At 45.4% G+C, this 14,795-nt stretch overlaps 1 protein-coding gene across 1 annotated transcript in view; it reads left to right on the forward strand.

The window, feature by feature from the left end:
• The first annotated feature begins 5,305 nt into the window (after nt 1-5,305).
• The window catches only part of LOC110594075 (zinc finger protein 555-like), a 44,877-nt gene continuing 35,387 nt past the window's right edge, over nt 5,306-14,795 (forward strand). Inside the window, exons 1-3 of the mRNA XM_021705524.2 lie at nt 5,306-5,363; nt 6,953-7,133; nt 7,543-8,872. Coding sequence (XP_021561199.2) covers nt 5,306-5,363; nt 6,953-7,133; nt 7,543-8,872 — 1,569 coding nt within the window. The remainder of the gene's footprint in view (nt 5,364-6,952; nt 7,134-7,542; nt 8,873-14,795) is intronic.

A 14,795-nucleotide genomic window follows, 5' to 3' on the forward strand; every position in this document is an offset into this window, starting at 1 on the left:
AGAAGCAGGTTCCCAAGGAGCAGGGAACCCGATGTGGGACTCGATCCCAGGACTCTGGGATCATGACCTGAGCCGAAGGCAGACGCTTAACCATCTGAGCCACCCAGGCGCCCAAACTTTAGGGGTTTTATGTAATTTCTAAAACAGTTATAGCATTTACCCATACAGTACAACCTAGGGCTCATCATTGTTTGACAGCACTTCCCAAGTACCTTAACACAACAAATATACAAGCCTAATTAGTAAAAAAAAAAAGACTTCATTTACCATTTCATCTTGGGGAAGTTTGTGAAAACCCTCAAAAAGTTTTAAAACAAATGCCTAAATAGGATTATAGATCATTATACATTCTAAGAAGTTTTTTGTTGTTTTTTTTTTTTTAGATCTTATTTATTTATTTGACAGAGAGGCGGTGAGAGAGGGAACACAAGCAGGGGGAGTGGGAGAGGGAGAAGCAGGCTTCCCGCTGAGCAGGGAGCCCAATATGGGGCTCGATCCCAGGACCCTGGGATCATGACCCGAGCTGAAGGCAGACGCTTAACGACTGAGCCACCTAGGCGCCCCAAATTCTGAGAAGTTTTAACTTTAAATAATGGAAGACCTGATAAAGACAAAACATAGAAACTTTGGTTTTTCTGAGCAGATAAAGAAAGGAAGAAACCGTTTCTTTACACTTTCTTATGAAGAGCCTACCAACAATCCAACAAAACTTTGTCCTTTTTCACAGAAAATAATGCCTAGTTTCAGGCTTAGACCAGTGTATTTTTTTTTTTTAAGATTTTATTTATTTATCTGACAGAGAGAGACACAGCGAGAGAGGGAACACAAGCAGGGGGAGTGGGAGAGGGAGAAGCAGGCTTCCCGCTGAGCAGGGAGCCCGATGCGGGGCTCGATCCCAGGACCCCGGGATCACGACCTGAGCCGAAGGCAGACGCTTAACGACTGAGCCACCCAGGCGCCCCTAGACCAGTGTATTTTAAAAATCCATTTATTTCCATCTTAGTCCATCCTGACCACACACACATAAAATTATTTTCTAAAGCTTTCCCTTCACAAACTTTCTACAACATTCTTTTGTGTTCAGATTTTGTCCTAAGGTTATTCTCTCTAAATAACCAATCTCATTTTAGGACAAAATTACTTTCTTTCACCACTTCAAAATGTATTCCCATCCTTTATGTCTTTCTTACACATATCCTACTCTCCTGTATATACAGTTGTTATTCTGATTTCCATCAGTCTTCATTACATTTAGCAGAATGGTAACTCTTAGAAACCTTAGTCTCCATTGAAAACCAGTTGTTGACTGATAAACCAGGATTCTTTTTTTTTTTTAAGATTTTATTTATTTATTTGACAGAGAGTGAGAGCAGGAACACAAGCAGGGGGAGTGGGAGAGGGAGAAGCAGGCTTCCCGCTGAGCAGGGAGCCCGATGCGGGGCTCGATCCCAGGACTCCGGGATCATGACCTGAGCCGAAGGCAGTCACTTAACCAACTGAGCCACCCAGGTCCCCCCCTCCCTGTCAATTTTTACCTGGGGTACCTGTGGGAAAATCTAAAGCTGGAGGTTTGAGTCCAGCAGAGCCTTCCAGGGGCAGGGGAAAGATGATGGGATGGAATAAAAGAGAGGTCATCTCGACTGTCTGCAGGAACAGAGGGGCCATGAAAGTAAGACACATCCTACAGTTTTTGTGGAGGTTGGGATTTGGGGGACAGTGCCATGAAGGCTTGTAAATATGGGACCTCTGACCATTTGGAATGCTGAGAAAAGAGATCAAGCTGGAAATATTTATTTGCCAGAGCAAGCGTAGAAGCAAGCTTCCCACTGATCAGGGAGCCCGATGCGGGGCTCGATCCCAGGACCCCAGGGTCATGACCTGAGCTGAAGGCAGATGCTTAACCGACTAAGCCACCCAAGTGACCCTACACAAGGATTCTTTAGATGGCAAATTTATGGTTGTTAGGAAGTGCTTTTTTCTTAGTATAGTTTCTCAATGAGGCTTGTCCTAAGGTTATTCTCTCTAAATAACCAGTCTCGTTTTAGGACAGAATTACTCTTTCATCAGGGTTCCATGGAGGGGCCGTACCCTTTGATCTGGGAGTTTGTACTGAGGAAACATTACATGAAAAGATGAGATGTTTTTCCTCAGGTTTTGAGGGACAATTTTTTTTCCACTTTTTAAAAATACATCCCAAGGGTGAGTCCAAAGGGATAGCGGGGGTTTGCTCATAGTGGGAAAGCACTTCTGCCGATTCCCCAAGGGGCATCCCACCAAGGGGAATGGGCTCCAACTCAAGGTTGTGATTTCAGTCAGGGCATCCACTGACCTGAGGAAGGACCAGACCTTACACAGGGTGACTGACCCTACTGGGGTGTCCCACTAAAGAGAAGGTCATGAGAAATAGCAATAGGAATCCCTGCTGGGGTGTCTCCTGCAACAGGGAGGGCTGGGCACTGGGTGGCTTTAATCTGGGTCCGAAAAAGGAAGGGAAGACTCACCACTCAGACGCACGGGAGCATGGAGGGCTGTAGATCAACGTGGCAGCTGGATACATGGGAGCAAAGGAATGAAGCAGGGGTCCAAAGAAGCAAGGTGTCTGAGAGTCAGCCAGCATCAGGAAAGGACCCCAGCCACATCTGTAACATACGCAGATTAGCCCTGGACCAGCTGCCCTTGCCAACTGGACCACACATTGGGAACAGAGTGAGAACGCAAGGAAAGGGGTCCCTTCACCCTCTCAGATGTGGGCCAGAGACCTTCAGTTATCTGAAGAATACTCAGGTTAGACCTGCTGATGGCCAAAAAGAGAAAGGAGAGGGAGGGAAGAGTCCCCTCCCCAAGGGCAACAGGGGAAATCCCTCACACTTTCAGGCAAGTGTGGTCCTGTGGGTTCCCTCTAGGGCTTCAGATCCTCATTGAGGAGTAACATCACCCAAAGGTCGTCAGTTCCCCAAGGAGTACTGGAGTCGGATCACTGAAGGAAAGTCCTGAGAAATTCCCGGAGGATGTGGGCAGAGCCCCAGCCCCGCAAGTCAGATGGTCCCTGTAAAGACCACCAAATGTGGGGCGCCTGGGTGACTCAGTCGGTTAAGTGTCTGCCGGAGTCCTGGGATCGAGCCCTGCATCGGGCTCCCTGCTCAGTGGGGAGTCTGCTTCTCCCTCTGCCCCTGACCCTGCTTGTACACGCTTTCTCTCTCTCTCTCTCTCAAATAAATAAATGAAATCTTTAAAAAAAAAAAAAAAAGACCACCAAATGTGGGGCAACCTGATCAGGTGGAGCTGACGGAAGGAGATAGAAGTTTATTGAATACACCACAAGGGTTGGCAGGCAGGACAGCAGAGGAGAGTCTGTCTGCCACGAGGTAGTGATGAGGGGCTATAGTAATGGGGGATTGTGAAGGGATATGCAATCCTATGGAATTTTCCCTGTTTTGGTAACTGTGCATTACTTTGGTAAGAAGTCCATTGGTTACTTAGGGCCTCTGGCCATTTCCAGGTAGGTCACTTAATGAGCCTGTTAGCATTCAGCTGTGTAGTCACTGTGGGCCCTTTGCCTTGTTGCTTATCTTTCCAATCCTCAGGCCTGTTGCCTGAAAGCAGCCCCTACGTTATGCCCCCCCCTCCCCGTTTGCTGAAGTAACCCTGGGCTCTGTTACCATCAATCCCTCAGGGGCTCTTCTTCCTGGTGCCCTTCTCCTTGAATTCTGGGCACTGGGGTATATATTTGAGGCCCTGATGACTTCCATGGTTCTTCCAGAACTGGAACTTCTCTTATGCACCAGGTGTGCCAGGTCCCTGGTCCGTGTCCATGCTCACAGTCCACCTGATCCAGGGAAAGGGTCGTGTCTGCCTCTGCGGGGATAGAGGGGACTGCACCAGGCTCCTTGACCTTGTTGCCTTCCAAGGAGGGATCTGCTCAAGTCAAGTGTCCACAACATCCTGACATTCTGGTTCAAGTTCTTGGAGCTGACAAGGCAGTAATCATCTTTGATCAAGTCAAAGATGTGTTTGCTGTCTGATTTTGTGTTGTTTGAATGAGGATTTCATTTTCCATTCTTTACCGTACTGGAGTGCTCAGATCTGCTCTGAGTCAGCAAAAATAGCCTATATTTGGGTGTATGTAAGTCTGAATCAGCCGTTGTCGTCTCCCTCTGCTTCGGGTTCCCAGCCCCTCCCATCACTGAATGCGCGGCAGCGGATGTGCTCGCATGTTGTCACTTCCCACACGGGTGTGACTCAGGTCCTAGGAATGGAGTGTGGCTCCCTGCGTGTCACCCCCCCCCCCAGTCCTCGCACGCACATGGGTGAGGAGGGAGCGTTGCTGCAGTAGGGATACGTGGGATGTTTCAGGACGCGGTGGTCTTCGCGGATGTGGCTGTGGACTTCACCCCGGAAGAGTGGGCTTTGCTGGATCGTGGTCAGAGGAGGCTCTACAGAGATGTGATGCTGGAGACCTGCAGGAACCTGGCCTCGCTGGGTAAGGACGGCTCCACCCCTTCACTAGAGTTTTAGGGAATGAACGTTTCTTACAAGAGTTTGATCTTACTGGGGCGGAGGAATGGGGATATATTGAAGAAGAGACAGCCATGGTCCAAGCCTTCATGGAAACTACCTGGGGTCACATACCTTTTCTGTGAAAACAAAGTTTCATGTGTTAAATTGACTCTTCATTAGTCTTGGTCCACGTCTGAGACTCCCTAATTTTATAGATGTGAATGTGGCCTCCAGTGTGGCTCTGAGGGTGTGACCAGCACCTGCTTTATCCCTCCTTACTCATGTCTGACTGTCTTCCATTCCCCCCTCAAGAGATTGGCCCCAAATCATTGGGAATTGGGGTGATGACCAGTCTGGCTTTTTCAAGCTTGTGTTGTGCGGGGTATTGTGAAGGTCTGGGGAGTCCATCACTTGCTGCGTATCGAGGAGAGAAGGTGGTGGTGGCTCTTGGTGTCTTTCAAGGAACTTCCGAAAGGGAAGAAGTTGTAGGCATCGAAAGGTTGATATCCTTGGATGAGGACCAGTTGGAGCTTGATGGCCTGTAGCCTGGAGGAGACAAAGAATAGCAACATGCTGATTAGTTGTGGTCCAAAGAGTAACATTAGGAGAACTCCTAGAGTGAGGGGAATAAAGTGAGTAAGGGTATAATTGTAAGCACTTGTGGACAGATCACCCAGGAACGCAGGTGTTCCCTTGTTATTAAATCTTTTATTTTAAGGCAGAGAGGGAAGTGAAGACCCTGGATGTAGGGATTAGCAACCATTGGGCCAGTGGGTGAAGAAGACAGTTGAGTTATAAAAAGGAAACGATGGCTATGGCAAGCCCTATTTCTAATAAGATGACACAGGAAAAAAAAGAGAAGACTTGTAGGTCATGGAATCTTTTTGGAGAGTGATGTTAGATCTTTGAAGAGATCACAGGATAGGCATCCGTGGTATTTGCCAGGGGATGATTCCAGGGTTTGACTCTGGAGCAATGGATCCAGTCAGGGACTCCTGGTACCTCGATGGCTGTAGGGGAAGATAAAAGAATCAGGAAAAGCCCTTTCCACACAGGTTTTAGTTGGCATTTAGGGAAGCCCCCTTTTCAGACCTTGATTAGACTTTGTTCATTAGGTTCATATAGAGAAGGTGCCTCTTGTTGGATAGTGGAAACTATTAGGCTGTATTTTTTAAAACCTGTTGAAATTTGGATAAAGAGATAATATGACTTTGTATCCCTAGAGTCTCTGGCTCTACCAGGAGGTCTGTAGTAAGAAGGATTGCTCATAGAGGACTTCAAAAGGACTCAAACCCAGGGCCTCCTTGGGAGCTACATGACTACAGAGAAGGGAAATTGGCAGGGCTTCTTTCCAGTTCAGTGATGTTTTTTGTGTGAGTTTTTTAATAATACCTTTTAGGTAGTGGTTGGCCCTTTCCACTTTCCCAGAGGACTGTGGCTTTCAAACACAGTGAAGGTGGTATTTGATACCCAGTACTTTGGAGACAGATTGAACTATGGTGGCCACAACAGAAGAGTCCATTGTCACTCTGAAGTGACTTTGAGAGGCCAAATTAGGGGATAATTTCATGCAGAAGTTTGTTGACTACTCAACTGCCCTTTCAGTCCATGTCAGGTATGCGTCTATCCACCCTCTGAAGGTGTCAAGAAGCATGAGAGGAGGTATTTGTATCCTCTGCAGGGTGGCATCTGAGTAAAAATCCATCTGCCAGTCTTCTCCAGGGTAGGATCCATACCTCTGTATTGGTTGGATTAATCAAGGTTGATGGACACCCTGGGTTGGTATATGTGCGAGGCAAGAGGAGGTTATTTGTTGGGGCGCCTGGGTGGCTCAGTCGTTAAGCGTCTGCCTTCGGCTCAGGTCAGTATCCCAGGGTCCTGGGATCGAGCCCCGCATCGGGCTCCCTGCTTGGTGGGCAGCCTGCTTCTCCCTCTCCCACTCCCCCTGCACCGTTCCCTCTCTCACTGTGTCTCTCTCTGTCAAATATATAAATAAAATCTTTAAAAAAAAAAAAAAAAAGAAACATGACTCAGTTTTATTCGAGAAGGGTGATTTTGTCACTCCCTTGGCTTCCAAGTCGGACCGTTCATTCATCCTCACCCACATTGCAAGCCTTTCTGTATTCCTCTTAACAGAGGTAGGGTGTGGGTGTATCTTGCCCAGGTCCTTTCTACTTTCCTTTTCTGATAATACTTACCTCCACATTAGTCTCCATCAATTTGAAGTATTTCTGAGTAAATGTGCTGCCCTTCATACACTTTTCCTCTTACTGCCAAAGTCCCAAATCACTAGGGTCCTCAGAATTTTTCTTTGGTCACTTGTCCATTCTTCCTGATGAGCTTCATTTACATTTTGTGATGAGTATATGAATAGAAATCGACATATGGTCTATTTTCTTACCTTCAAACATCAGATCATTCCCAAGAAATTACATTATGCTACCAATTTTTGCAGTTTGTCCCAGTCAGGATAAAAGGAGTGCATCGAGGACTCAGCGGAATATTTTGCAGAATGAGTTACCCAGTGAAGAGAAAATAGTCGTATTTGCAAGAAATGATTCGTGTTCTGTTTTTGGAGAAAACCGGAAATTCCATGACAGTGGAGATCAGACCCAAACCCAGGAGGGGCATTTGAGGTGAGTGACACTCCTGCAGGAGAAGGGGGTCAGGGCAGATTGTGAGACCAACTTGAAATTAGAGAATAGCTGAAAACATACTTCAACAATTGTATGGTCGGAATTTTCATACAATGAAGCTTTTATGAATGCATTCTAGATCCTGATCATCTGAAAAACAGTTCAGTTGGAAACAATGGTGAGAAAAACTATTATCTGAGAAACCTAGAGTGTTATGACTATATTTGAGTCCTTAGCCAGTGCATTAAGCTTGTTCCTCTTTGTTACCATGGAGACAGTGCCACAAACATGCCCATTCATTGAAAATGGCCATTATGTAAATAAGCATTAATAAACATCAATAGGTCATTAATAAAGAGTTTGGTTATAATCATTATTCCCTAACAGTGTGCCTTCCTATTTTGAACAGACATCATTTGGTGGAGCGTGTCTGTGAAAGCAATGAAGGTAATCAATGTGGAGAAACCATGAGGCAGATTACAAGTTTTGCTGTGCATGAGGATTGCCCTCCTGGAGAAAAATCCCATGAATGCACTAAGTGTAGAGAAGCCTTCGCAGATGGTTCTTTCCCTGAGAACCCAGGAAGATCTCATCCTGGACACAAACCTAGTCCCTGTGAGGAATGTGGGCCAGCCTGTAGCTGTGTCTTGAGCTTTAGCCCTCATGTTGGCGCAGACCTTGTAAGGAAACCCTATGAATGTCAGGACACTGGGAGAGGATTGAAGAGAGAATTGAAGAGTCTCAGTAGTAAAAAGTCTTTAGAGTGCAAGAAGTGTGGAAAAGCCTTCACTCACACCTCATCCTTTCAGGGTCATGTGCGAGGTCACTGTGGACAGAGAGTCCATGCGTGTGACGTGTGTGGGAAAGCCTTTATGTATCACTCCTGTCTTACACGTCATGTGAGAACTCACACTGGAATGAAACCCAGTGATTGTACAGACTATGGGAAAGCCTACATTTGCCTCTCATACTCTCAAGATTACTCAAGTAATCAAACTGGGAAACGAATTTTTAGATGTGGGCAGTGTGGGAAAGCCTTCACTCGTCAGGCCTACCTTCTAGTGCATGTGAGGACACACACTGGGGAGAGACCCTATGAATGCCAGCAATGTGAGAAGACCTTCACAGATCGTGGAAATCTGCGAGAACATGTGAGAACACACACTGGGGAGAGACCCTATGAATGTCAGGAGTGCGGGAAGACCTTCAAGTATAACTCAGGCCTGCGAGCACACATGAGGGCACACACTGGGGAGAGACCCTATAAATGTCAGCACTGTGGGAAAGCCTTCACTGGTCACTATTCCCTTCTAGTACATGTGAGAACACACACGGGGGACAGGCCCTATGAATGTGTGGAGTGTGGGAAAACTTTCCAGAAGTGTGAACATTTTAAACGTCACATGACCACGCACAGCACAGTGAAACCCTATGAATGTAAGGAGTGTGGCAGAGCCTTCCGGGATCGCACAGACCTGCGAATACATATGAGGACACACACTGGGGAAAGACCCTATGAGTGTCAGCAATGTGGGAAGACCTTCAGACATCTTGGAAATCTGCGAGGACATGTGAGAACGCACACTGGGGAGAGACCGTATGAATGTCAGCAATGTGGGAAGACCTTCAGGTATAACTCAGACCTGCGAGAACACGTGAGGACACACACTGGGGAGAGACCCTATAAATGTCAGCAGTGTGGGAAAGCCTTCATTCGTCGCTACACCCTTCTAGTACATGTGAGAACACACACAGAGGGTGGACGCGTGGAATGTAAAGAGTGTGGGAAGGCATACAAGTTTTCCTCATCCCTTCGAGTGCATATGAAGAAACACACTGGGGAGAGAGACATTCACTAGTCACCGCTCCCTTCAAGAACATGTGAGGATGCGCAGTGGACAGTATCCCTTTGACTCTAAGGACTCTGGTAAGATCTTCCAGTGTCCCGTAGACCTGCAAGTATGTGTGATGACACTCACTAGAGCAGAACCATATGAATGTCTGCACTATGAGAAAGCCTTCCATTGCCCCTCTTCTCTTCGAGGACACATGTGAAAAGCACAGTGATGTGAAACCCTATGAACTTAACCATGGAAAAGCCTTCAGGTACCTCATCAATCTGGGAGCACAGACAACGATGTGGGAAAGCATTTATTCTCCCTTAAAATCGTTTTTAAGATGCCACCCAGTACACTGGAGATGAACCTGAATGGACACAATTTTGGGAAGACTTCCAGTATAGAACTTCATATATTGTTCATGAAAATTCTGACGGGACAGAAACCGTTTCATTGTTATAAACATGGTTTTGTTTTTGCAAGTGCCTCTTCCTTGATAGAGATGCGAAGTGTCTTAATTCCTAGTTCATGTCGCTGATGTGAACACGAATGATGGTCAGTGTCCTTTGTCCTCTGCATCTCTACAACATATACTTTGTTACCTCAGACTTGGAGTAATCACATGGTTATGTGAAACATGTCTCTTTTCCATTACAATGTCTCTTAGACCCAGGGGTGATAAGAATGTGTCTGTTTGGGGTGGTGAGGATAATATAACTTTATATAATTTTAGAAAAAGACTTCTTGAATTATACATTCCAAATGTTCCTAGTGTATGATCATGACACGAGACTTGTACTGTTGAAAGTTCTTTTATGTTGTCTGTTGCAGATACTGGAGTTTCCTGATTCTATATCACCTCTTTTCAGTCTTTATTATTGAAAGATATATTTTCAGGGCACCTGGGTGGTGCAGTTGGTTAAGCATCCAACTCTTTGGTTTCAGCTCAGGTTGTGATCTCAGGGTTGTGAGATCAAGCCCTGCATCAGCTCTGTGCTCAGCTCGGAGTCTGCTTGAGATTCTCTCTTCCTCCCCTTCTGCCTCTCCCCCCCTCTAAAATAAATAAATCTTAAATAAAAAAAGAAAGATATATTTTCACTTCAGTTCTCTCTTTTTATTTAACAGTTAAAATTCTCTTACTGGTTTATCTTATCTGGGACTAACTTTTGATGTCTGTGGTCTTTCTTCCAAATTGTGGCTTGGAAGAACATCCCTTTGCACTATATGTTTCAGGTTTGCCTGTTTATTTCCATGATCAGTGATTGTGCTAGAAATACCAGGGAGGTGCTTTCCTCTAGCCCCCAGGAGATCATGTCTGGAGTGCCCAGTACCCTTAATATTAGCCAGAACACCTGGCTAAAAGTTGGCATCTGGTTAATTTTGGACGTAGGAGCCTCTTCAGTTTTATCCACATTGGAGGTAAAAACCCATCATTGTTTCCACAATATAACAGTCCTGAGGTACCCGAAAGGCATACCAACTATTGGACTAAATATTTGTAGTTTTACCCTTGGATAAGGTATATGGCCAAGTAAGAGTGTGTAACTCATCTATTGGGTTGGCTGTCAAGGGGAAATGTACTGCTGCCTTAGGACCTTCAAAAGAATTTGCAGGGCGATTGGATGACTCAGTCGGTAGAGCGTGCAACTCTTGGTCTTGAGCCCCACACTGGGTATAGGGATAACTTAAAAAAATATATTATAAAATAAAATCATAAAGAGAATTTGGAATAGCATGCCCAAGTTGTTATTTACTATTTTCATCCTTTTTAAAAGACACATCAGTAAACTATGAAAACTCTTTATTGTTTAGAGGAGTGACATGTAAAATGCCATAGGAAGTCAAAACATGATGTGTCCACATTAAACAGTCATGAGGGGTTTTGCCTGCATCCAAATGTCTGGTTCTAAGATCAGCTACCCTAAGTATTGATCTTGAGTTTGAGCAAACTGCAAAATTTGATACTTTCTGTCCCTTTAAGCCAAAAGTTTAACAGATAGATGGTGTCCTCCATTGAAGGGAAGCAGAGAATGAAATTATCTCCATATTGTAACAAAGTAGAAATGCAAAAAACTCTGTCACCCAGAGCAACCTTAGCGGTTTGTGAAAAGGAAGAAAATTCTCTGTGGGTCCCTGGGGCATGACTGTCCAGGGGTATTTCTGTGCTTCCAAGTGAAAGGAAAAACTGGCTACACTTACCAACTGGAATACTAAAAATGTACTGCATAGATGAATTACAGTGGAAAATTTGCTCTCAGTGGCAATGGATGTCAGCCCATTGGGTTAGGAACAACAGAGCGTGGAGGGATGAAAATGTTATTTATTGCTGAGAGGTCCTAGACAGACCTCCATTGTCAGCCATTGGGTTTTCTCACGAGGGAAATGGTGTTACAGGGCATAGCGGAGGGGATCGTGAGACACTGAGGCTTTTAAACTTCTATCATGGTCTTGATGCCCTGAAGGGAATCTTTATTTATAGAGTATTGTCTTGTTCTGCCAAGAGATTTTGAAAGATATAATTTTATCTTGATCGGAGGTACACTGTGGATTCTGCCAATATCAGTTGAACATGTTGCCCATAAAGAACAAGGTAGATGATCCAATAGGAACCAACGACCAGTGTTCCCAGGCTCTGCTATGGTGCCATCAGAGACCGAGTGTAGAAAAGAGGCCATGGGGTCGTGTACTTCCCCTGGTTGATTATTTTGATCACTGCTGCCAAATTCTGGAATTATTTGCCCGTTTGAGGGAATCAAATTCTGGCATGATACTTTTCTAAGAGATGTCAGGTGCACACATGAATAGAGGAGAAGTAACTAAGGAGAAGGTATCTCTCCAAGGGCCTAGACGAAAAGAATAGGCTGAGAGACAGGAACCTGTGGAGATTTTTAAGAGGCCCCCACTGTTGGAGCTGTTTTAGTCCTTGTGGGCAGGGGCTGCTTTCCATCAGGGAGTTGGCCACCAGGAGTGTAGCTCTGGTGTCAACAAGGACAGAGACTCATTCCCAATGCGGAGGTGGTTACATTAGCTGCTTACGAGGGAGGACTACCCTAAGTATTGATCTTGAGTTTGAGCAAACTGCAAAATTTGATACTTTCTGTCCCTTTAAGCCAAAAGTTTAACAGATAGGAGGGAATTGGGAATGAGGAGGACATTGGAACAGCCAGCTAGAGGGATGCAGGTGCCTGGAGTGCTTGTTTGTAACCAAGTTTTTTTCACTGTCCTGGCTCTTTGCAGTAATAGCAGAAAGTGCAGGTTTTTAAAATCTCATGTAGTGGGCTTTCATATGCCGTAAGTGAAAATTGGGAATTTATTGGTCTTTCATGTTGGTGACTCATCTAGGATGTGAAGAGCTTGTCTGTCAAATTACCTAAATCTGGAGTGGACATAGATTCCCATACACCCTGGTTCCTTTTACCTAAAAGAGAAAGAGCTCAGTTCTGCCCATAAATAGAGTTAAGTGCATTCAGTACCTAAAGTTCATCGAGAATTTTTTTTTTTTAGGATTTTATTTATTTACTTGAGAGAGAGAGAGCACAAGTCGGGGGGGACAGGCAGAGGGAGAGGGAGATGCAGACTCCCCACTGAGCAGGGGGACTGACAAGGGACTCAATCCCAGGGCCCTGGGTTCATGACCTGAGCCAAACACAGACACTTAGCTGACTAAGCCACCCATGCACCCCCAGAATTTTCTTTAAGGACAATTTGGAGTCCATTACGATCATCATGAAAGGGTCCATCAGGTTTTTGCATGCAAGTCTGAATTTTGTTCCACTCGACAGGCTTAAGGAAAGATCCTACAATTGCTCAGTAGTATTTCCAGTGAGTGATATAGCATCCCTGCAGAAACATGGGTTTCTGTTTCCCTGATACTTTCTTTAATGTTCCTGTTGGGCCAGCTTTATCCAGTGTGTGTCTGGCCCTCACCAAGAAGCACATGAGCTAACTGGTATAAATCTGAGAAACCAGGTTGGTAAGTTTGAATAACAAATTCTTCAGCACACCTATGGGGATACTTCATCACTTTGGGGAAAGTCTCGCTTGCAGTTCAGCCTTAGTCCAGGCAAGTTTATTAAACCCCAACCTTATTGGGGTTTATTAAGATCCCCATTGGGGTCCATTTTGATAGGTTCAGGAGAGGAAGGACTGGGGCGGGAAACAGAAAAAGGGAACTTTAGTGGGAGGATTCGAAAGAGGGTGGGGGGTACACAGGAGGCGGGGAGAAAGCAGAGGGAGGAGAGAGAGGGCACTGGAGGCCTGGTCTGCACATCATGTGGCTGCCACCTGTCTGGAGACAAGATGGGGGAGGGGAAAGTGGCTCAGAAGCCATTTTGACACCTTTCAATGGTTTGTTTACTTCTGTTAATTGATTTTTGCAGAGAGCAACTTAAGATCCTGATAATGTTTGGAAACCAAAATTCCCATTAAAATAGGCATCCCATTTGCTTTTGACAATTTTAGAGCCATGGCTATCCAATTTTGGTTCTGTAAGAGTCAGTTTGGGGAGATCAGAAGTCTCCAGTCATGGCCATTGATGTTCTAAGTTACTTCTGATAAAGTTAGTCCATTTAATTAGAAATGTGCATGAGGAGAGACTGTACTTTTTAAACATAAAACCAGAGGGGTGCCCTCAAAGCATTGTTATGACTGGGATCCCATTTCTTGGGTTCTTTAGAACAAAAAGAAATTCCTAAAAACCACTGCTTCAATAGAACAGGCTGTTCCCAAAAGGGCTTGGTCCAAAGGCCAGCACAGTTCCAGGCAGGAACAGTCTGATTCCACGCTTTAGTTGGACCAAAGGCCAACACTCTTCCAACACGCACAGTTTATGACACCAAGTAAGTAAACCTTAACTGCTGGTTATTTCACCAGCAAAAATGGATTTATACAGAATAATAAGAATTGCAAATGAGGACATGCGAGAAATGGCAAATCCAGAGAACAAAAGAGAGGCCACTCTTTTGCAGGAAAGGGGAGAGTTGGGAGGGCTTACTGTCAAAACAAAGTCAATTTGGGGAAACTGGTCTTTTGAAGATGGTGGCTTCTCATTGTTAGAGCTGTGACCGTCTCTCATTGGCTGAGCTGTGACTGTCTCTCATTGGCTGAGCTCTGACCATCTCTCATTGGCTGAGCTCTGTCTCTCCTTGGTTGAGCTGTGACTGTCTCTCATTGGCTGAGCTCTGACCATCTCTCATTGGCTGAGCTGTCTCTCATTGGCTGGCCTGTTGCTGGGCGGAGTAAAGCTTTCTCACTGTGGCAGGGGAAGTGAAGCTGTGTCCACTTGAAGCTCTTTTCCTCTTGTGTGTACAGCTGACCAGGGGTTAGACAGGAGAGCACCCACTGCTGGTCTCCTGCCTTCATCTTAGCAAGGGTTCCCTTTAACGACCACCTTCATTCATAAAAACTAGTCCATCCTAATGGCGAAACCCTTAATATTGCTTAAGTAATGGCCTCAGACAAAGAACACCAGGAGTCATGGTCTTGCCGCTCAAAGAGTGAGTGAGGGGAGCCTGACACACGCATCTTCCCTACTTGTCGGTCAGTGACTAGAACAAACCACATTCCTGGTGAGGTGAGTCTTAGCAGTGATGGGAATGACATGACTGGGTGCTCCAGACATAAAGTAAACCTTGAGAAAAATAATTTCAGGAAATGTTGCTTCTCGTTGTTTGTTGTCCAGATAGCTCTGAGACGTTTACATGAAAGTCTATACCAGAATGGAAACATGTCCCTCCTCCTCATTCCTTCTTGCTGGGGATTGTGCTGAATTGTGCTGAACAGGACGTTTCTTGCCGTGATGGATGGGTAAGGGGTTGGTCATGCT

This window comes from Neomonachus schauinslandi, chromosome 1 (assembly GCF_002201575.2).
Source record: "Neomonachus schauinslandi chromosome 1, ASM220157v2, whole genome shotgun sequence".
In the NCBI taxonomy this organism is placed as follows: Eukaryota; Metazoa; Chordata; class Mammalia; order Carnivora; family Phocidae; genus Neomonachus; species Neomonachus schauinslandi.